The sequence below is a fragment of the Girardinichthys multiradiatus genome, chromosome 22 (assembly GCF_021462225.1).
Source record: "Girardinichthys multiradiatus isolate DD_20200921_A chromosome 22, DD_fGirMul_XY1, whole genome shotgun sequence".
Classification (NCBI taxonomy): Eukaryota; Metazoa; Chordata; class Actinopteri; order Cyprinodontiformes; family Goodeidae; genus Girardinichthys; species Girardinichthys multiradiatus.
In genome coordinates this window covers 20,577,827-20,601,103 of record NC_061814.1, presented here as the reverse complement: position 1 = coordinate 20,601,103, position 23,277 = coordinate 20,577,827, and the positions used below count along the sequence as shown (strand labels likewise).

Sequence of the window (23,277 nt, the reverse complement as noted above, 5' to 3'; positions counted from 1 at the left end):
TTTGGATGACTGCGGTTACCCTAAATTAGGGGAAAGCCGTTGTGGACGTAGCAACCAGAAATGATTTAGATGAGGCTAATCAGCAGTTAGGTATACAAGTGCCGAATTCAGATGGTGCGCTTTTCCACATTGCATATGCATATGACTGGCGTGGCAGAAAATGGAATTACCAAAAGTGTAACAAATTCAATTAAGTCATTGATTCCTAATAAATTGCCTAAATCACCAGCTGTTGTCATGCTCAGATTGTTGTCACAAGTTTTTCATGCTTGTCGGTCGTGGCTGGTGTACAAAGGCGATTCATTGTATTTAAAAGCTATGAGGATCATGCTTTTTGCACCTTGTCAGTTGTGGTAACCAGCTCTACAAGGTACATGTTTACAAAAATGATTAAATGAAACATTACAGCTTGGTCAGGGTTCAAAAGTTTATTTTAACTGATTTATAATGACATTAAAGACATAAATTTCATGTAAACAGCAAAAGTCCGAAGTCAGGGTAGACAGTCCATGGCGTTGATAATAATGCAGTCTGTCTTCTTTTTGTTGCTCCTTATTTATTCAGGAATCTTTTGTTTCTGCCAAAATGGCTGGAGCCATCAATAATCTAAAGAGATTAAAGTCAGACGTTTGTTAAAATTTGAGCTGCAACTTGAATACTGGTGTGCCTCAGTAACTTAAAATACATTGGAAGAGTTCATGTTTCCAGCAATTTAATTCATATAACTTCATTACAAACAGAGTGACATATTACACATTTATATCAGTTAATTTTGTGAATGGTGTGTCTCACTGACAATAACCGATAATTTCTGTTTGGCCTTAAATCAACAAGTTTTCTTGTTGTTTTAGCACTTTAGCACAGTGATGACGTGGTCATAAAAACCTAGTTGTTGGTACTTTTGTTAGTTTGGGCAGGTGACAACTCCTGCTGGAAAGTGAAATCAGCATCTCTTTAAAGCTTGTCTCCAGAGGGAAGCATGAACACCTCTAAAAGTTCCTGTTATAGGGTTGTGCTAAACACCTTGTGGAAACTTTACACAAAACCTTAAGCAACTTGTAGTCTGTGCTTCTCCACTCTCCCTCTAGACTATAAAAACCTTGATTTCCAAATTAAATGTAACATTTACATTGATCTGAAAAAGTTGGTTCAGCAAAGGTTTAACACAAGAAATTAGCTTGTGTTCTTAATACATCTGTCTGGTGGTTCTTGAAGCAATTACTCCAGCCTGTGAATTTCAGGCATTTCTTGAATGGTGATGCTTCAAAATCTGTTCAGGGCTGTGGTTATTCCTGTTTGTGCAGCTTTCTTGCCAAAGTTTTTCTTTCCACTTAACTTTCAATTAATATACTTGGATATGGCTCTCTTTGAACAACCAATTTCTTTAGCAATGACCTTCTCTCCTTGTGGTGGGTGTCAACTGACTCCCCATGATTGTGAGACCAAAGCATGACATTTCTATATTAAAAATCATCTTTATTTATAATATCCTAATTATCTGAATTTTGGTTTATATACCTGCAAGACATAATCATCATAATGTGCTGGAAATGTATTACTGTGTTAAATGCAAATACATAATATGTGATTTTTACTTTATGAATTTGATTTACTGAAATAAATTAAGAGTTGAATCATATTCTACTTTAATGAATTGCACCGGATTAGAAATAAACAACTTATGTAGATAGGAAGTCTGAGGAGATCTGAATTACGGCTGCCACTACTCGATTAGGTAAAATGAATCATGGACATATTCAGTCAGGCAGAAGCAGAAAAATAAAAACAGTCATTGAGCACTTTGTATATTGTCATTGCCACTTTAGAGCATGGTGGCTACCGAGGCATGGTATACATTAATATTGTACAATTGAAGAAAACATTGGTGATGAATAATGTATAAGAAGCACTTACGTTGTATGGCCTAAGTCTCTCCTGGGTTTGGGCACTCGCCTCTTCGGGAAGAGACACCACTCCTCCTGTGCCCATCATCTGAACACAACAGGAGACATTTGGAACTGAAACCAGCGTTTGAAATGAAACCTCAAAAACCAGACTTCATAAACAAGCTCTATGAAAACATGCCTTGTAAAATGTGTCTTTGATTTAATAAAGTTACCACATTTCCTGAAACTCTAACTCCACATAAAATAATCACTTACCCTGATGGTTGCCTCAAGCTCTCCCACGCTTCTCTTTCCACCTGGTAGCCATCCATAGGACCAGTGCTGGCACAGAGTGACCTGAGCCAGCAATGCCAACAACAGCACCTGCACCATAACTCTGCTGCTTGCCTTCATTAAAGCTGCAGGGGAAGCCACATATTTAATAAAAAAATAATAATGTCACAGCTTTGCAGCCCACAGATGCAGGGCTGCAAATGAAAGCATAGCTGAATGCAAACAGACAATAATTTAGACTGCAGTTAATCAAAGCAGTTCTAAGTTCATGAGCATTCACCCAACTTCACTCAAGACTATCTTACCTCTGTGTTTGCCTTGTTAGCATGTGGTGCATTAGCCAGGGGTGGATTTTATAGGTGTTGTACAAGGCTGCTGTCAGGATTATAATCCCCTCTTTGCAGGTGTGACACATTTACGGACTAATGGGACACAAAACACAACTAATGGCGCTGGCTAAGTGCTCACATATGCTGAGATCACTGGCAGGCTTCGAGTGGCATTAAATATATATCATAAAACGTCTTTGTGATGTATTGGATGCATCTGTGTGGAGGTGCTCACTAAAAAAAGACAACATTTGGATGAAACTTGACGTTTATCTCCATCTATAATTTATTGGACACTGCTTTTAGCAAACAGTTGTTGAAAGTCTGCGCAGATACAAAAGGCAGAGAAACATCACTAAAACAAGATGCTTGTGCATTTGTTATACTTGCTGTAAGGCTTTAAATGTCATTACCCTTCTTTGTAATTATTTTAGCAAAAGAACAGACTGAAGCCAACAGTGCAGTTAGTGACAATGAATGACCACAACAAATTTTTCTATACAACAAAAATAAAACGTAAATAAAAATAAGATCAGTGTAAACCAATTATTTAATTGTACAAACATAGTAGAAAGTTTATTATACAAACATTACTGTTCCACAAATAATAATCACAAAACTTGCCAAAATATATAGTTTCATTTAAGCAGCAATGTTAAAGTTTATCAATATCAATTTTGGTTTATGTAGTGTGTGAGTTTGTCTGAATGTTTTATACATTACATAAACTTTTGGTAATGAGATGAATTCTTTTTGCTGTAAACTGATGCAGCTCAACTAATTTCTGTCCATAGGTTATTTCAGATGATTGTGCACATGCATGAGTCCTGTTTGTTTTTATTTTATTTTAAAATGTAAAGCTTCCATGGTCAGATAAAAAAAAAAAATTAAAATCATCTCAGTCAATTTTCACAAAGTTTAATTTAATTTTATCATGTTTTTGTGTGTTTGGGATTTGATATCAGAATGCTCTAAGAAGCCCCAAAAGAGTGAATAAAGCCTGTTTTTGTCTCTCAGAATTTTTTTTTTTTTCATCACTTTATCCAAATAAGTTATCTAATTAACCTGAAATAAAGAGAAGGTGTGCTTGTTTGTTTTGATAAGGTTTAATATTCCGTTATGTTTTGATAACAGATTCATCATTTTTGGATCTGCAGAAACAACGCTTCATTTGCTTTGATAGTGGATATATATACATTATTGGCTTGGATTATTTGAAGTTAGAAGCTACTTCATATTTGTCATTTTTAACCATTAGTCATTTTATGCAAATAATACTGATGATGCCAGTATTTCTGTTTAGCATTTAGCAGAAATGTTGTAAGTAGTTTACAGAATAAAACACAAATGTTAATGTTACTGAAACACATACTTATTAATAGTAAAATCAGAGAAACCTAAAAAAAATTAGCAGTGGTCTCTTCATTAAAGAGCAATGATGCTAGCGGCTGGTTCAAGCTGAAAAACATCCATCACTAACTAATCTTTACATTTTAATCATATCATTATTTTAAAAAAATGTCTTTGTCTTAATAATATCAAAATAATGAATCAGCCAACTTGTCAAAATAATTGTAGCAGGTACTGTGACTTCCATAAGTCTTCCATTTATAATTAGTCTCAATAATTCCTCCACGTTTTTCAGAGATTTACTATAAAAAGTCAGATTTTTAGGTTTTACTAAACAGAACATGGAAAAGAGTCTGGAAACATCCAGTCACTAGTGGTATGTTGATATAATAGATAAAGCTCCCCACCCGGGGCGCCACGGTATGGGGGATGCCATACGCAGTTTGGGGGTCGTCATCCATCAGCTGCGCCTCAAAAGAATTTTCTATTGCTCATTTTCAATCCAGTCAACACAATATGTTATACAGATTTTTCAAATTTTTATTTTTGTTTTTATTCACCTTTATTAATTTAGGTAAATCTCCTTAAGACACAAGTTTTCATTTGCAAGAGTGACCCATTTTAAATCTGCAGCTGACATTAAGGTTAGACTTAGACTATCTAAATAATAGTGGGTCAGCGAGATGTAGAAGTAGATGATAGTCTAATGGATCTGACAATATTAGTGGCTATGAGCGTTATAACTAAATGTCACCATCCTTACATCATATAAATTAGTTGTTAACACATAAAACTTTCTGTATTAAATACAATTCTTCCCATAAGAAAATCTAAAACTGTTTTAGTTCTTAATTTACAAATTAAAAACTTCAAAACCAAAAATCTATGCTTACAGGCTGGAGGCTTAACAACTGTATAAAGGTTGAAGCTAGACATATATGTTATCTCTGGTAAAGGGTGTGTTTCAAAGCAAAAAGAGGAGCTTACCCAGGGTGCCATTCATGTAAGAACCATCCAGTAAATGAGTTCCCAGACTCTATTTTTAGTTTTTAAATACTTAAAGGTTTTGTAGGAACCCTGACTCTAGTTTCCTGCCACACTCTACAAAACACTAATGGCAGAAAATTGGCAATCTTAAAATTGGCCTAAGGTGTGGGTGTTTGCCTGATTATTATTTATTTGTCTTGTACGTTGTGTGTGTTGGCTCTCTGGTGAAACAGCGAATCATCCAGGGTGTACCTCACCTCATACCTGGCAATCACTGGACAAACCCTCTAGTATCAGGAACCTAAATAGGCAGGTAAAGAAAATAGAACAGTGTTTTTGCAAGCTTTTATTTCCTAATTTATACAATAAACCCTTCTTCAAAATGTACGTTACATAAAAAAATGGATATCACAAACAACTGGCTTAACCTTATTTAATTTGTCACTTTGTGACAAGTTTCTCAAGATTAGAACTTTGCCTAATCAACATGACACTGATCTATACAAGATGGAAGCATGTAAAGCTGGCTCGATTCAATGTATAAAATTTATTCTTTTAAAAGCAGAATGTGACGCTTGACTGGGATGATGCATCTGAATTCTTGATAACACATTACACATTACTTCCTGCCTGTTCCAATACGAGCTAATTGCATGTTGCCAAGTCAGGCACCAATCCACTAATATTTATCGCCACAGGCAAAACAGAAGTTAGTTAGTGAGGATGAATCTAATTGCAGCAGGCAGCAGCTGTTAAGTGAATCCCAGACAGAATGGAAGTACTATAAGGCCGAAATAAAGTATATGAAGATTTCCCTTTCTCTTTGATCATAAATAATGTTTACACAATAAACAAGAGATTACTTAATAATTTTACTTACAAATGTCTACAATAGTACTGAATAGATTCCTTCAGAAAGCCTCAGCTGTTCAGATTAGACTGAAGTTTTAAGGAGATTTATCTCTAAAGCTTTGCTGTGCCAAATATCTCCTAAAATTTTTCTAAGTTCTGTAATGCTAAGTGCAAAATGTAAAAAGCTTTACCAATCAACATTCAGAAAAACAAAGCAGACTTTTATTTGACTGATGTATGTACAAAATGATCTATTTAAAATTGGCATAGTCTGAGAAAATGTCGATAAAATCCTGGACCACTCTGTAGCAGAAGTCATACTGCTCCTGAAAAGGAAAGTGAAAGGAGAAACATGAGCAGAAAATGTTCAGACAACATAACCATGGATAAGGAGACATATTCAAAATGATCTCGCTTTGCTCTTACCACAGTCTGAACCATGTGTGGTCTTTGCATGCGTAAACTCTTGACTGTCTGAAAAACATCCAGAAGGCCTTCGGCTTTCACTCTCTCCAGAATGTTGCTGAGAGCAATAAAGGTGCCGGTCCGTCCTGCTCCAGCGCTGTGAACAGAAGGCACAAAATTAATAGCAACATTTTCTTAAAATCCAAACAATAGAATTTGTTTTGTTTGTTTGTTTGTTTTCGTGTCCTGTCCGAGCAGCTCAGCCAAGCGTATGGCGGGTCTAGTTGCCTGGCAGTGTCAAGCCAGATTTGCTCTACAAAAGGGGAAAATTGAGATATTCCTACTGTAGCATAACTGAATTTATTGTGAAGTACAAAAGATATCACCCCTTACCCACAAGAACTGCTTTCCTCTGAGGCCCTTCAAAATGCCACTGCTAGACTTTTCAGATTTGGCCACAACTACCTCTCATATTTGACCTCAAAATGTCTCAAAAAATATGCTCAAAAGGAATTCTCAAAAAACAGTTTTTCTGGATGCTGGCTGATATATGTCATAGTTCAAATATGAATGATATTATGTGGCTGAGTTAGAAATTGAGAAAGGCTTAAAATAATCCATGATCAGCTAACTTTAAATATTCGGTAAATTGTTAAACTTTTAATGGAACACTTCCTTTTTATTCAGTAAAAATATTAAATATTTTAAACCTTCAATGTGGAAACAGCATATGTATTATCTATGACAGACTGTTAACATTCTTTGTCTTTAGTGCAACAGGCTTGCATGTTTCTCTAAGTTCCCCTCTGACTGGTTAATCACCATCTCCTGAAGACTCCTTCCCCAGAAGTTGATGGGTCCAGGAAAAGCAGAGAAGATTCAAACAGAAACATGAAAAGAACCAAAATCAGCAAGAGGTTTTGCCTGACTAAGTCAATGAGAAGCCTGAACGACATGTCAGGTTTCGGTTTTGATAAATGTTTTTGTTTGGATTCTATGCTGACATTCTTTAAGTGCTTTATCTGGTTCTAAATCCAATTTGAGGAACCTCTCGACATCCAAAAGCTAGAGTGAGGAGAGATAGGTTCTGCGCTTTCTATTTCAGAGAGACCTGTAGCAGAGCAATCTGCTGTTGATGCACTTTCATCTGAAAGACAGAGACAGAACAAATGGAACCCCAGAGCAGAACCTGTGAGCCTCTTGTGAGCAGTAAAGCGGTGTTTCCTGTTCTAACCCTGGCGGTTCTGGTGAGGGAAGCTGACAGATCAAACATGGTTCCTAAACTTTGAATTCCTCATAGTTTCTGCCTTGCTTCCCCCCTCAGATTAACGTTAGATATTGTAACTCAAAGTTAGGCTGTAAGTCAATTTCTTTCCTCTCCTGGGAGACCAATAAACTTCTGATAAAATGATTTAACTTCTGAGCCAACATCAGATTTAGCTGTAGTGGTTTTATAGTCAAGTTACTGTTGTATCCTTGTTCTTTAGATTTGGGGTTTTGAATCTTTTATTTAACTACAGTACTGTGCAAAAGTTTTTGGCAGGTGTGAGAAAATGCTGTAAACCAAAAAAAGTGCTAATCACTTATTTTCATCAATCAACAGAATGCAGGGAATGAACAAAAGAGACATCTAGATCAAATCAATATTTGGTGTGACCACCATTGCCTTCAAAACAGCATCAATTCTTCTAGGTACACTTGCACACAGATTTTGAAGGAACTCAGCTGGTAGTTTGTTCCAAACATCTTGGAGAACTAACCACAGATCTTCTGGATGTAGGCTTTCTCACATCCTTCTGTCTCTTCATGTAATCTCAGACAAACTGGATGATGTTGAGATCAGGGCTCTGTGGGGGCCATACCATCACTTCCAGTAAGTCTTGTTCTTTTTTACGCTTAAGATAGTTCTCAATGACTTTGGTTGTATGTTTGAGTTCACTCACTTAGCATTTTGTAAATTGATAAAAATAAACAATCATTTATATTTCTGAAAGCATTTTTTCACACCTGCCTAAATCTTTTGCACAGTACTGTACATTTTTAGTAAATAGATCTTACTAATTATTAATAAAATTATTACTTGATTATAGTAATCAATGGTTCAGTTATTTTTCTTATAACCTGTTTGAAATATAATTAAGTTTAATTGATGCACAACAAATCGTAATCAATTATTATAAAGAAATGTGAGTGTTTCTTTAAATTTGTGATAAAAATCATTCAATGGGAAGGAAAGAATTAATCCTTTAGACTGAAAATATGATACTAATTAATTAGGCTTATTAATGCTACAACTGACCAGACGTTATTTAAAACTAAGATCTGTCAAATAAATTATTTTACACCTAGATTTCGGTTTATTTACAGTGCAATTAAAATTCAGCTCATCTGTTTTCTATTTGACGTAAAAAGTTAGCAGGAGTAAAGGTGACCTTTGTGTAATGGCACTAGTAATCATCCCCACTTAAAGAGAGGCTAATCCAAACGCCAACACTAATCAGTTTGGAAGCTCAGTGTTTGACAGAGTCAATGTTTACAATGATGGTGGGATGGAGAGATGGAGATGAGGGGGAGTGAGTAAGTGCGAGAGTGATGTGCAACTCGGAAGAGAAAGTGTAGAGAGACATTGGGGATTTTAGCGGGTTAGCCCCATTCCCCTGAGATGGGGGGAAAAGCTTTAAAAAGCCCCTCCTAGACAAGCGGTGATGAAGGAATAGAGGCAAGTGATGACACCATTTCCTGTCGTTAGCTCATCTTATCAGATTAATCATAGTGGGAGTCAGAGGAGATTTCACTTTGAGAGGTTTTAATTGACTGTGAATCAGTGGATTGGATCAATCCCATTGGAGTATGCTGCCTTAGAATCACTTCACCTGAAGCTAGGTTCTGATCAAAGCGTTCACAGCTAAGTCTTTATAAGGGATCACATAAGTGGTTTAGGCGTAGAACGCTAGGTCTACTGAGAAAATGTACAACGTATTGTAGCAGGCATTTGTAGGAACAAGAAAAAAATTATTAAAAGTCCAGAATTGGTTAATAAAAGCACAAAAGGCATATAAGGGTCGAAAAGTAAGTGTGTGTGTGTGTGTGTGTACAGTTTTCATCTGATCATCTGAAATTTCTCACCTGCAGTGTACAACTATGGGACGGTTCCCAGACTGTTGCTGCTGCCTCTGCACAGCAGCAACAATGTCAATCATCCCCCTCCCCTCTCCTGGTATTCCAATCTCGGGCCATCCATGGAAGTGGAAGTGCCGGACGTGTTGCAACTGTTTTTCCTGGGGAACATTTGCAGGGTTTAAGTCTTTTACCTCATATGCCATGATATAATGAGATATAATGAAGATTATTGGCCAACATGACGCACTGGTTTGTTGGTCAGAACCATATCTCTGCGCGTGAAGGTTTCACATTGTGTTTCTCCCTTCAGCTCCACTGTGTAATCTCCAAATGTTACACTGCCCTCTGATGGCCAATACTGGAAACACTTTTCCTAGTAGAAAAAAAATAAATGGGAATACCCTTAGACTACATTTAAGTGATTTTTATTATTAAAGTCAAGCGAAAAAATTGGAAAACCTATTAAATATTGAGTTCTTTCAAAAGAAATACCCACTTATCAATTTCTATTCTCATTCTTTTTTTCATTTCTTAAAAATAAAGCTATTTAACTACAGGTAAACAAAAGTAAACCTAGTTTTACTCAAAACAAATTAAGCAGGTCATGTCCTGCTGGAGCAAAGCATCCCCAAACCATGACACTTCCACCTCCATGTTTCACAGCTGGTAAGGCTCCTTTCATGGAATGATATATTTGATGTATGCAAAACATGTCTTCTGTTCTGGTGTCCAAATACTTCAATTTTAGTTGTCATCTTTCCAGCAGTCCTTCTTTACCCTTACCCCCCATGAATGTTAAACTTGTGCTGTGTCTTTTTGATTGAACAGGCATGCACATTCATATTAACAGTAGCAAAAGCCTAATGTAGGTCTCGTGACATTGTAGCATTTTTTAAGGCTTATTTTAGCTTCTTCCAAACAGCTTTCAGGGTGACACTGCTTGAACAGCCTGAGCTGGGCAGTTGGAGAATATTTTCTAGACATTATGTTGGCTGATTTCAAATTCTTTTGAGATATTTTTAAATCTATTACCAGACTCATAAAATGCTACAATCTTCCTTCTGAAGGCCTCGTGCAGCTCCTTCAACCTCACCATGGTATTCACTCATGATTTGCATCGTTATGTCATCATTTGTAAGTCATTTTGGATTAAAGCGCATCCCAAATGCAAAACATAAGCTTCAAAAGTCAGGAGCACACTAGGCTAACTGTAAATAAGGTTTACCCATGACAAATCTCTTTCAAAATGCTAGGTCATATCTAACCAGGTGCATCTGGTGTGATACAGGTGGGTGTGCCCTAATTTATTCCATGCCAACGATTTAGTTTGTTTAATTACATTTTACAGAAGTTTTTTAAAGAGGTATTTTCTTGTTTTTAATGTTCATTTATAACACTTTATTTCTCTGTATTGTTCATATTTATATAAAAAAAAATCATATATTCAAATATGTTACAAAAACATGCAGACTGTGTTGTTGTGCCCTAATATCTTTAAATGACTATATGTCTGAGGTGTGAGAGACGACAATCATACAAAACATAGAAATGAATGCGAACAAAATTTACATAAAATAATAATAAAAAAAGGAACATTAAATGTGCAGATCTGTTTTTCTTCAGCACACTGTACCTGCTCCCTTTCTTTGAGTTCAGTGAGCATAACGATTGAATGACACCTCCACTCCCACACCATCCTCCAGAAGTCCTCCACTGTGTGAGACAGGGGGCCCTGGGTTGCGATAAAATAGTCCTTCTGCCTGTAGCCCTGGAGGGAGGATCAGCCGGTAAACAAGACTTGAGAGCACAGCAAAACATAATATTTTGCATTGTTTGCAAAGGAAACAATGAGCTTTATTTATACTTTTTATGGGTAATCTATACAGGAGGTTGGGAGGGAGCGCTTACATCAATAAAGGAGGCATTGATGTAGTCAGTGAACTCTTGTCCTCTTTTCACTGAGAGTATTACTCGGTTGAAATCATCTGGAAAGAGGAAAAACGAAAGAGAAACTTTCCACAAGTGATTGCTAATAAAATAAAAGTGTCAAAAAGGCTGACAGGGAAAAATGTAAATATTATATATAAATTTCTGAACATTGCAAAAACACTCTACTAATAACTCAAACAATAACAACATAAAGAAATCACAAGCCCACATTTAAATATCATTGATCTGGCTCACATGAACTGATTCAACAGATATCCATGTACAGCGTCCGGTAGCGTAGTACTTTGATATTACTTGGATATGATGTATTATGAAACCGTTCGGAGCATAAAAGCCGTTCTTACATGGGATGATCTGAAGTACACGATTCTTCCTCATGTTGGCTGGAAGGTTCCCGGTCCTCATGTTCTCCTTCATAATGCGAACGTTGGTCAACTTCTGATAGAAGAAAACACATTCAAAGTAGAGCAATGCTATTAAATATAGGGTCTGTCTTTTAATATTCTAAAGCAGGCAATAGTTTAATGTTAACAAGTAAAAGAACTGAAACTGGACAATAACATGACTTGTTGGTAGAGGGGGGAAAAAATCTGAAAAGGAGAGAATGAGTGTAATTCTGCACAATTTGAGATGAGCCATGGAGGACTGTGCATCAAAGCTAAAACAAACTCAAGGCGGCAGATGGTGGTGCCTTATAAAGTTTCAGCTGATCCAAAACATTTTTATTTATGATTTTGCTGCCAAGAGCTGCACCCTGGGCAACATTTCCATAATAATATAACAGTGTAGGATGCAGGATGATGGGCGACAATTCATTCTTCACTGAAATGTTTAACAGGGAGCTTCTTCCTTCGTACCCTGAATTCCTCCTCCAGGCCCAGCCTGTCGTGGGGGGCCCTGGTGTTGTGAAGCCTTTGCAGATGGCTCTCCAGAGAGCATACATCTAGCTCAGTGTCTCCGTACAGATAGTACTCCAACAGAGCCTGGTAGATAAAGGAGTACTGAATCTGAGGAGGAACAGATCAGAAGACATAACAGGAGCTGATTTAGTTTTGCTGAACTATATTCCTCTATTTTTTGGCATCACAGAACATGGTAGTTTTCCAAGTTTTCAGCTTGTTTACGGTGCGAGCCGAGCTGTTGGTTCAAGGTGCAGTGGGTCGGACGGGGTCATCACTTACGTCTGTCTGGATGAGTTGACAGCGCTGCTCTCGTATTCTGCTCACAAAGCCAAAGACATCCACTCGCTGCTCCATGTACATCATGTCGATCATGCTGTCAATGACAATGAATGTCCCTGTCCTCCCCACTCCAGCGCTGTGAAAACCCAAACAAGGTAAAGGTCTGGTCTGTGACAAACAGCTAAAAAGTTACAAATAAAAACATGCACAGAGGAGAACCTTTACCGTGCCCTGCAAAAGTATTCATACACCCTGAGCTTTTTCACATTTTTCACATGTTACAACCAGAAACTCCAGCGCATTGTATTGGGATTTTATGTGATAGACCAATAGAGTAGGGCATAATGATGTTGAAATAATTTTTTTCAAAAATGTTCATTGTGTCTGTATACAATATAGTCTTTAGGTTCTTTTGTTATTAGACACACATTTTTTCTGTCCCATACCTGACATGTTTCAAACAGCATACCATCTAGTGACACCTCTGATGAGGACAGAAGTCACTGTTGAAACAAATTGTGTGTCTAATAACAAAAGAACCTAAAAACTAGCTTGTGGAGAGGTTTAGAGTTGGGTATAAAACAACATCCCAAGCTTTGATCATCTAACAGAACGCTGCTCAATCCATCATCTGAAAGTGGAAAGAGTACAACTTGCAAACACATCAAGACAAGTCTGTCCAGCTAAATGGACAAGAACATTCATCAAAGTGGCAAAGAGCACCGTGAACACTCTGGAGGAGTTGCTCAAATACCCAGCTCAGTCATGCATCCATCCGACTTAATAAACGAGTGGCAAGAGGAGAAGGCATTAGAAGTTCCATTTGCAGGTTGCTACTATGTAGGGAACACAGCAAACATGTCAAAGACGGTCTGGTCAGACGAGACCAAAATTCAACATTTTGACAGCATCATTTTGTGAGGATGCTGTTCTTCAGCAGGGACAGCAAAGCTCCTCAGCAATAAACAGGGAAGACAACCTGTTGGAACGTACAAAAGATTTGAGTCTTGGTGGAGGTTCACCTTCCAGCAGAACAATGACCCTGAACATACAGCCAGAGCTACAGCACAATGTAATAGTTTAGACCAAAGCAATAAAATTTGTTTTAAGGGGAATGCCTAGACATAAATCTAATTGAGAATCAAGGGAAAAACTTAAAAATCCATCTTCATAAATGCTTTCCATCAAACCTGACTGAGTACAAACTATTTTGCAACAAAGAATTAGCAGCAATTTCAGTCTCCACATGTGCAAAGCTGATAGAGACATACCGTAGCAGGCCTGCATCACTGTAGCAAAAGGTGGTTCTCTAAAGTATTGACTCAGAGAGGCTGAAAACAAATGTGCACCATATTTTTTAGACATTTACTTGTCATTTTTTTTCCTTGTGTTGGTCTGTCCCATAAAATCCCAATAAAATACATTCAGGTTTTTGGTTGTAATGTGACAAACATTTTAAGCAAGCCATTGTAAGCAGCATAACTCTGGTTCTCACTGAAATAAAACTCTATGCTTTTTGTGCTAATGTTACAGAACCATAGAACTCTGTACTCTGAACAAAGGAGTCAGTTGTGACCAGCAGCAAGCATATGCAGAAATGCTTCGCCTCTGAAGTCCAAACACAACACTAATAGATTTACTAGGGTCATTTGGGCAAACTGCACCTCTGAGAGCACAGAAACTGGATTCCACAGTGGGGTGTTGAGCTTCAGCAGTGTGGGCCCTGTGCAAACAGACAACACCTGTTGCAGCAGTTGCTACAGTCAGCTGCAGATTTCTATGGTGGGGCCTTACATTGAAGCGTTTAGATTAAGTCATTTAATTTAAATCTTTATATATTAGACCTGGGTCTAAATTCAGCTTCATGTCACTTAAAGCTTCTTTCCTCCTGCATTTTACCTGCAGTGTACAACAATAGATCCAGCATGTGAAGGATTGACAGCTTTGACCTTCTTGAGGAATTTAAGCATTCCGATTGGTGTGAATGGCACCCCGAAGTCTGGCCAGCTGGTGAAGTGGAGCTGGGTGACCAGTCGAGGGACTCGGACTCCATCGCTGTCCTGCTGCAAAACATAAACACACCAAAGGTAATAGTGCACGGGTAGGGGTATGGACACACAAATCAGTTAAAGCAAGTCAACTATAAACTCTTAACTGTTTGAAAAATAATCTTAAATTAGCATTTTCTCTATTTTTTTTTTTCATATTTCTCACTGTGCTTTCATGGATACAATGTAATTATCAAACAGCGTTTTTTTTCCCTTTGGATCACTCCCAGGAGAACATCTATTCACTCTCTTGGTTGCTGTTTTCAGAGAGCTGAATGTAAAAGCACCCGTTACAGAGCTACAGCGCATTCATCCTTTTTTTTTTTTTGATTCAGAGAGGATTTCTGCGCTTGTCTGGCTTCAGACGGAAAAGGAACAAAGTGAATTTTGAAATGTGAAAGCTTCGCAGCACACCGAGCAGACATCCAACTTGGCAATCAAAAAAGAGGAAAGAAACAAACACACCTTTTACGTGCACATACTTCCACGGATCACGTAGCGATAAACTCTGAACATTACAGTGCTGTTTATTGTTCATTAAAATATGCTTATTTATTGATGATATATCCTATTCCTGCTATCTGTACACTTTAATGTTTTACGTCTATAATATTCATTTTCCAACCAGGAACTTTTTACTCTATTTCAATGCAGCTTGGTTTTGCATTTGCATAAACTAAGAACATAGAAAAAAATAAATAGCTATTTTACACCACATCTATAAAGAAAAACCATTTGCAAACTTTTCATCCTTAAATACTTTAATTCCTAACTTTTATGTGGCATTAAGCCAAGACATAATAAGATATAACTTGGGTATAAACTGACGATCATTTTAAGAGACAATTAACTGATGGTAATGAGATTAAGTTACATCACATGTACTTACATACTGAACGCAGAACTTTCTAATCGTGTAGTCCACGAGCACAACGACGTCTTCAGTTGCCACACGGATATTTCCGTACAGCCACCAGCCTTTTTCTGGCCAATACTGGCAGCATTTCTCCTGGAGGAGGTGAGCAATCATAAAAATAAGATGGTTATTTTAAACTTGTAACAACTGCAGTCATATTAATTTCTTACCAAGGTATTCATATCCCCAATACATTTTCACCTTTTCACGTGTTGCAACTGCAGTGTATTTTACTGGGCTTTTATGAGGTAAAGCAAATCATAACTGTGAAGTTCAAGGAAAATGATTCATGGTTTTTTCATAGTTTTTAAAAATCTGAAAAGTGTGGTGAGCTCAATTTAATCTGATTCCCCTAAATTAAATCCAGTGCAACCTATTGACACACCAGCCAGATCAGGAATGGGCTTACAGAAAAGTAACAATGCACATCACCATAAAAACACCAACCCCACAGGGAAACGTGGTTTTCTTTTTTCAGCAGGAACAGAAGCTAGTCCAACTTGATGGGAAGACGGATGGACCTGGAAGAAGGGGGCTGCAAAAGACTGGACACTGGTTCACCTTTTACCAGGATAGCATTTAGCTAGTGCTGCAGTGGAGTGGTTCAGATAAAAGAATATGCATTTGTTAGAAAGCTCCAGTCAAAGTTCAGACCTCAATCAATTGAAAATATGTGGCAAACCTGGGAAAATTATGTTCATAGAGACTTTCCATCCAGTCTGACTGAGCTTAAGCTAAGAAGCATGGGTCAATAATGTTCATTTCTAGATATGAAAAGCTAATGTATCATTTCCCCTCCACTTCACAATCATGCCATGTTTTGTATTAGTCTATCACATCAAATCCCAATAAGAAATTTTGAAGTTTGTGGTTTTAAAGGCTATCAATACTTATTTTGTCAAGGCACTGAATGAGTAGAGTAATTTCTATTTTCAGTGAGTATTTTTAAAATTCAAAGGGAATCTGACAGTCGATAAGGTCTTCACAGTGACGTTTCAACCCATTAACTGGATTCTCTAATTATCATGAAGCCTCTCAGGATCTTATCAACAATTACTTTATCATTGATCCCCACCGCCTCTATTCTGCCCCATCAAACTTGCTCCTTGAGCACTCAATTATCCTTTTAAAGGCTGAATTTAATTTCAATGCTAAGTGATCCTGCAGGGTGACACTTTTGCATGAATTCCCAGTTAGAAGAGTGGTCAAATTAAAGATAATCAGCACTTTGGCTTAGAAAAAAACCCAAAAAAGGCTTTATAGATTTATGATGTTAAAATCTTATGGATGGAACTCAGTAAAAATGAAAGAAAATACCTCCTTTCTTTCTTTTAAATTTGTCAGCATCACTATAGTTGTGGTTTTCTGCTCCCAAATCATTCGCCAGAAATCAGCCACCGTCTCAGGCTTGGGGCCTGAAGCAGTATGAGGAGAAATATTTCAAAACACATGGCATTAAGTGTCAGAAAGTTAAATACTTGCTTGAAATACCATAAAATGTCCCTTTACCTTGAGCTGCAATAAATTTGTTCTTCTCTTTATACCCCTGTGTGGAAAAAACAAAGCTCCAGATTGGTTAAAAGAATGATTATGCAGATGAAGAGCTTATTGGGTAAAAACACTCACATCTATAAAAGAGGCATTTATGTAGTCTGAGCAGAGATGTCCATCGAGCTGACTGAGTACCACCCTCGAATGATCATCTGAGACAGAGAAGAGAAATAAAGCAAAGTAAGTTTTATATCTGTTGCTGCACTACCTTTCCCAGTGATTTAGCCATCAATAAACCTGTAGCTGAACATACACTAGATCCTCACTCACATGGTAAAATGTTCGGGTATCTGTTTTTCTCTCTGTTGTGCTCTCTGCTCGCCTCCTCAAAGGACCCATGGTGGTAGTAACATGGCAGTGACTATAAAGAAAAAAATCCAATCCTCATATGATAAAAAAGCCACAGGTACAAAGCCTTCTAACAAAATATTTTATTGTTCTTTTCCCCCATACTTTGATATATGACTGCACAGAAAAAAAGCATCTTCATCCACACCAAATTTCTTACATTGAACTCCTCTCTGAAGAGCTTGCCATCGTCGGCAGAGCGTATCCGGTACTCCTCCTCCAGCGAGTCCAGAGGGATTGGGAAGTATCTCTTGGACGGCGATGGAGATCTTGGGAGGAGGACCACTGTCTGCTCTCCTGCGTGAAAAGGAATATACGGTGGTCAGACAGCAAACGTCTCCCAGTGGACAACATTACAAGCTCTCGCAGCACCTGCACAAACAAGCCTGATGACTATTAAGATTTCCTACCTCTGTGGGTACATGACAGAAATGATTTCTGGAGTCATAAACTTGGTCCTGCGGCTCAAAACCATCTCGGCTCGGAATCTGGCATTTCCGCACATTTATTTTCCACTTGAAGAAAAGTTTATGTGGCTCCCTACGTGCTATGAAACCTAAGAGCCCCGCCCCCCCTCCAACTTTTCCAGCTTGGGCTCATGAGCCTTCCTTTGTTCATAAAGAGTTTAAATTTACAAGTAAAATAAAAAAAAAGCATAAAAAGAAAATAAGTGCATTATATTTTTATGCTATGGTGGTTATTTTGAGTGCAGTACCTTGTTCCTCCAAGAAGCCATTTGGAATCTTCTTATCCACTGATGTGACTAGGGCTTTCCGGTGGTTTTTAAACCTGTAACGTTAGAAAGAGGTGAGGAAATGAAAACCATCTGATGAAAAGAAGCCAATTTCAGCTGAATAAGTGCCCACGGAGAACTATTAAGCACATGGGATAAATCACCAAGATAAAAGAATATTGACCATCTCAGAGAAGTTAAGCTGTTCCTCCTCATGCTGTCGCGTTGCAATGTGAGGCCTCATATGACCTAACTCGTTTTGTTTGCTGTCTTACTTAAAGAGCAGCTGTTTGCCCACAAGCCACTGCATGCTGCCTGTCTACCCCCCCCCCCCCCGCCCCCCCCAACCCCCAAACAATAAGGCCCTGACCCACTTAGTCTTATTCTCATATAATGAACAAAGAGGGAGAGTGAGCAAAGTAATTGTGTGTGTGCATGTTTATTTACCTCAGACAGTAGATTGTCAGCAGGACAACAATGATAAGAAGCAAGGATATGATCAGCGTCGAGGGCAGAACATGAGCTGGGGTGGGGTTGTCTGTGTAACGAAACACATAGAAACATATTCCTTCAATCCAAAAAAAAAATTTCAACCTAATGTTATTTAAGCTGTGAATAATTATTGAACATCTTGATGCTGCATAAATAGCTCAATTTGTAACTCAGTGAATAATAATGAATAAGCTTTAAACATTTTTCTAGGCTTCTCTAAAGCGCCCCACACCAGTAGATCACATTATTCTACTCAAGAAACATTTTTTAGATTTACAGAAATAACTTGCAATGCCTCTATGATAAAATAATAATTTAGAACAACCTGTTAGCATGAATGGATTGACCGCAGCTTATGCTATGGTAAGATGCAGGCTCCAGCAGGGACATATTTTGGGACCAGTTTTATTCTCTCTAAGTATGAGGGTTTTGCTTCTTGAATTGTATTTGTTTTGAATATTTTTTTGCTAATAACACTAATTCTCATACACTTTTTTCTGAACCAATGACTTCAACTATTGAAAATATTTCCAAAAAATTCAGTCTAAGTGAGTTATCTCTTAATGTTCATAGATCTTAATCAATCAGGATTACATACAAAATATTGTTGAGTTTCTTTCTTGTTTCATCTAAGGTAAAACGATTATTTGTTTTAATTAAATATCCAGATCTTTTGGCATCATTAGTGAGTTACATATTGTAGTTAATCAGCAATGCAAAATAGCTCTTTGCTAAAATCTGTATTAGATATGTTAAAGAATTGTAAAAAGAGCAACATATTCTTATATGGAAAGGTACTTTGGCAAAATACATTCTACAGAATTGTAACATTTAAACATATGATCATTCAGCACCTCTTTTCAGTGAATTTAGGATACTGTCCATTTAAGACACTGATCTGACCTTGTTTTCATCTCAGCAGCAAATTTTGTCCCATTCCTTTCTCATTTATTGTGTCTCTTTTGAGTCGTTTCTATGCAAGTGAAGAACTGAAGCTAAAACTAAATGAAAAATCTTTTTATCTGTTTGTTTATACTATGTCTTTTAGGCAGCCATGTGTTTCAAATATTTACACATTTATCACTATGTTGCTTTCTGTCAGGTCTGTAGTGTCTTGATGCAATTATCAAGGCAGTTTCTAAAAGGTTAGTGGGTATATGATTTTTATATAGATTTTATTTCAGAATTTAAAGAAATGTATTTTTTGTTACTCAGTCAGTCAGTCATTTTCTATACCGCCTCTTCCACATAGTGGGTCGCGGGGGAGCTGGTGCCTATCTCCATCAGTCTATGGGCGAGAGGCGGGGTACACCCTGGACAGGTCATAAGTCCATCGCAGTATATTTTTGGTTTTTAATAAAGAAAAAAAAAAAACAGCTCATATCTACTTGAGCTAGTTCCAAATTCTAATTGGCCAGACTGCAGGACGGATTTCACTTCGCCTCAGTCCATTATCAGTGAGCCTGGACACAGAGAGAGGAAGGCAATTTTATGAGTGCTGCAGAAACAACCAGAATTCAGGAGAGGTCCCGGAGCTCACGCAATAATTTATACAATGGGCATTTTTTGTTTTTTAATGGTCCTAAATAACAGCCAATTCCTCAAATTTGTTGAAGTGTTACCTTAAATGCATTGCATTAAACTGTTGGCTTATCTCGCCTTCTAGAACACTGAAGGTTTTTAGTTCTGTGACAATTAGCCTCAAGATGAATTATTTGATATACACAAGGTTACTACAAATTTTCCATATCCACATTCCAAACTTTCCCAGATTTTTTATTTCTAATTCTTTCCATCCATTTTTTGTAAATTCTGGACATTTGACAGTTCTAATTAGGTTTTATTTTCTGGATGTTTCACACATTATTACACAACACAATACTAAACCTGGCTTGGAAGTGAGGCAAAGGGCTATTACTCTGCTTTTATGAACATTTGAAAAACTGAAATCATCTTTACTTTTTCTTACAACATAGACTTCTGGACATAATTATCCTCCACTAAAAGATTCATCCAAGCACAGGTTGTATTCTGTCATACTTTCCCACTGACTGTGGGACAAGTCCTTTATTTTTCAAAAATTCATCAATTCAGGAAATTGACATTTTTCCTTACTCAGTTTTTTTCCCATAGTTTTCCAGACTCACAAAAAGATCTATTCAAATAAAAAAATCAGATTTTCAAGACAGTCACTGTTATTAACCTGTTGCTATATAATATTTTCTTCTGTCCGCTTTTGTGTTGTACTTTCTTAGTCTTGACATAAAATTCAGAATGAGCCATGGTTTTCCAAAGAAACATCACCATCAGCCACAAAAAGTACAATATTTCAACATTATCAATGCCATTTTAAACTGTATATTTGCAAATACTGGGCTAAATGAGAACATCCCTAGAACTAAAGAACAATTAGTTACATTATTTTTGCTTATTCAAGATTGAATTGTATGAAGAGATGAAGTGTAAATGAATGTAGGACTGCTTCGGGAACCTAATAATCATAATCGATTGATCCATATTAAAATCAACATCATGATTTCTACTTAAATGTGAAAACACTGAATTAACTGCACTGAAAACATAAATCAGATTAAATTTGCACAGTTGAATTTGGAAAACTTGTTAATTGTTTTTATTGATTAACATGTGTTTGTGATCTTGTGATCTAAACTCAAACTGGAAATACAAATAGAATTTATTGCAAAATTGCAAGTGATGTATGTGATAGTGAAAGATAATTTAAACTTTCTCATCTCTTCCTCACAACAGGATTATGCTTATTTTGTTAAATGATGGACAATTTTTTCATTAGGTTAAATCAAATTTTGAAACTTTAATATTTAAAACAGACATGAAATTTTTATTTTTTATTATTAGAATAAGCAGTATGAGCAGTCTGATATTTTTTTACCTGCGGTGTGGTTGCCATGAGATGAATTACTGACACCAAACAACACCATTGTCGCTGCAAAGAAAAAAAAAAAAAAACATCAACACAGGAAGAAACCTTTGTGTAAACCTGTAATTCTAGATATTCCCCACTAGACGGAGCCAAACCAATATAAAACCCATCTGTGCCTTGGTGCTGTACATAAAGGCCAGAGATCAGAGCTCTGCTTTGATGTGACTTGAGAGTGATGTGTGAGAGTTTGTCTGCAGAGCAGTTAGACTCCTTCTGGGAAATCTGGTTGCAGTCGTGTTCTGTCAGGCTGACTTGAAAGCGAAGCATCAAATAACCTAAAATTCCGACATCAAACCAGGGAAGAGGCTTTAACCCACAGGTGACAGTAGCCATATCCTCTGCAGACCTTGTGGAGTTGAGGTTCAGCATTGTTTGTTTGAAGCCATTTCATTTTGACCTGTATTCTTTGATGTAGTGGAACTATACTGGAACCTGCTTTCATACAATAACACTATTTCTGTATGTTCTGGGCCCTTATTACCATCATAGAATCTTAAGGGATAAAAAACAATGTAATTTTTTATTGTTAATGTACCAACAAGGGAACATTGTCCATAATGTTGCCTGGTCATTTTATCCCCCTGCATCTCTTTTCATTTTCTCCTTTCCTCTACACCCGTGTTTCTGAAACCTTTTGTATCAACTGTCGCCTCAGATATCCTGACTTACATTTCAGAACAAGAGGTAAGTAGTACAACAAAATGTGGAAAACACTGCATGATTGGTTCAACTATGTAATCTAGTTACAGGGCTGTAAAAAAGTATTTGCATTTCTTCTGTTGTTTTCTGTCACACCTAAATGATTCAGATCATCACACTTTTACTATCAGAAGATAATCAAAATAAATACAAAAAAGCATTATTCAAATAATGTTTTCAGTTATTAACTGAAATACATACACAATTTTTCTGGTTCAGTTTAATTAGCCAGACCTAGACCTTATTACTGCCTCACCCACAAAATAAAACAAAAACCTAAATAGAACCTGTGTGACAGCATGAAGTAGGGTTGAGGAGCTCAAAAGACAACACATCATTCCTGTACCAATGAAATTCAAAAAGTAATGGGAAACAAAGACACTGAAATCTGTTAATCTGGGAAGGGTTAAAAAGTCATTTCTAAAGCTTTAGGACTCCAGTGAACCACAGTCAGTAGCTATCATCTACAAATGTAGAAAAGATGTAACAGTGGTTAAACATCCAAGGATAGGTTGGTATTCTAAAATAACTCCATGAGATTAGTATTGACCAGTTCAGTAGCTCAGTTAAAGTCAGTGTTCATGATTCAACAATATGAAAGAGACTGGGAAAGTTCTAAGGCAAAATCCACTGTTGACCAAAAAGAACATGAAGTATATCTCACATTTCACAATAAAACCTCTTGACTTTTGGGGAAATGAGACAAGAACTGTATATTTTTAGAAGGTTTCCGTTTCCCTTTTATCCGCCATACAGCTAACAACATTTCAGAAATAAAACATGATACCTACAGTTAAAAAGAGTGGCTGAAGTGCAATGGTCTGGGCAGCTTTGCTTAAGGACCTGGATGATTGGCCAAAACTGATGGAACCAGGAATCCACTGGAAAATTCTAAGAATATCTGGCCATCAGGTCATGACCTTAAACTCATGAACACTTGGGTTATGCAGCAAGACAATGATCGGCAACACACGCGCAAGTACACCGCCGAATGGCTAAAAAAAAGAAGCTTTTGGAGTAGCCTAGATATTTGGAGATATGATTAATATTTAAATGTGACAAAAAAAACATAAGAATCTGTAAGGTTGGAAACAACTTTTCACTGCACTGCATGTGTTCCATTACTAATCAGAAGTTGGAATTTTCGATGTTTAAAGTTGAAAAAACTAAACAA

The 23,277-nt window shown here is 37.0% G+C and overlaps 2 protein-coding genes across 7 annotated transcripts in view; both read right to left on the bottom strand.

Annotated features, from left to right (window-relative positions):
• Positions 1–413: 413 nt before the first annotated feature.
• Positions 414–2,497, bottom strand: LOC124859040 (progonadoliberin-3-like). Its single transcript, XM_047351488.1, has 4 exons — positions 2,486–2,497; positions 2,163–2,305; positions 1,915–1,992; positions 414–606 (listed from the first exon to the last, which is right to left on the bottom strand). Exons 2-4 carry the CDS (start codon positions 2,298–2,300, stop codon positions 553–555), a joined length of 270 nt encoding a protein of 89 aa, XP_047207444.1. The 5' UTR covers positions 2,301–2,305; positions 2,486–2,497; the 3' UTR covers positions 414–552.
• Positions 2,498–3,399: 902 nt separating this feature from the next.
• LOC124859039 (receptor-type tyrosine-protein phosphatase epsilon-like) overlaps positions 3,400–23,277 on the bottom strand; it is a 44,581-nt gene continuing 24,703 nt past the window's right edge. For 2 of the 6 annotated variants that reach the window (XM_047351483.1, XM_047351482.1), the window contains 19 exons: positions 21,354–21,407; positions 18,398–18,488; positions 17,933–18,006; positions 17,378–17,514; positions 17,140–17,230; positions 16,945–17,021; positions 16,828–16,864; positions 16,636–16,733; positions 15,292–15,411; positions 14,254–14,417; positions 12,355–12,490; positions 12,031–12,180; positions 11,518–11,611; positions 11,132–11,208; positions 10,857–10,991; positions 9,471–9,596; positions 9,230–9,381; positions 6,125–6,260; positions 3,400–6,024 (listed from right to left, as the gene is read on the bottom strand). In XM_047351483.1, coding sequence (XP_047207439.1) covers positions 5,950–6,024; positions 6,125–6,260; positions 9,230–9,381; positions 9,471–9,596; positions 10,857–10,991; positions 11,132–11,208; positions 11,518–11,611; positions 12,031–12,180; positions 12,355–12,490; positions 14,254–14,417; positions 15,292–15,411; positions 16,636–16,733; positions 16,828–16,864; positions 16,945–17,021; positions 17,140–17,230; positions 17,378–17,514; positions 17,933–18,006; positions 18,398–18,488; positions 21,354–21,402 — 2,019 coding nt within the window. In that variant the 5' untranslated portion in view covers positions 21,403–21,407 and the 3' untranslated portion in view covers positions 3,400–5,949. Of the gene's footprint in view, positions 6,025–6,124; positions 6,261–9,229; positions 9,382–9,470; positions 9,597–10,856; positions 10,992–11,131; positions 11,209–11,517; positions 11,612–12,030; positions 12,181–12,354; positions 12,491–14,253; positions 14,418–15,291; positions 15,412–16,635; positions 16,734–16,827; positions 16,865–16,944; positions 17,022–17,139; positions 17,231–17,377; positions 17,515–17,932; positions 18,007–18,134; positions 18,188–18,397; positions 18,489–21,353; positions 21,408–23,277 lie in introns of those variants that run through there. The other 4 variants (XM_047351484.1, XM_047351486.1, XM_047351485.1 and 1 more) reach the window with 4 other exon arrangements.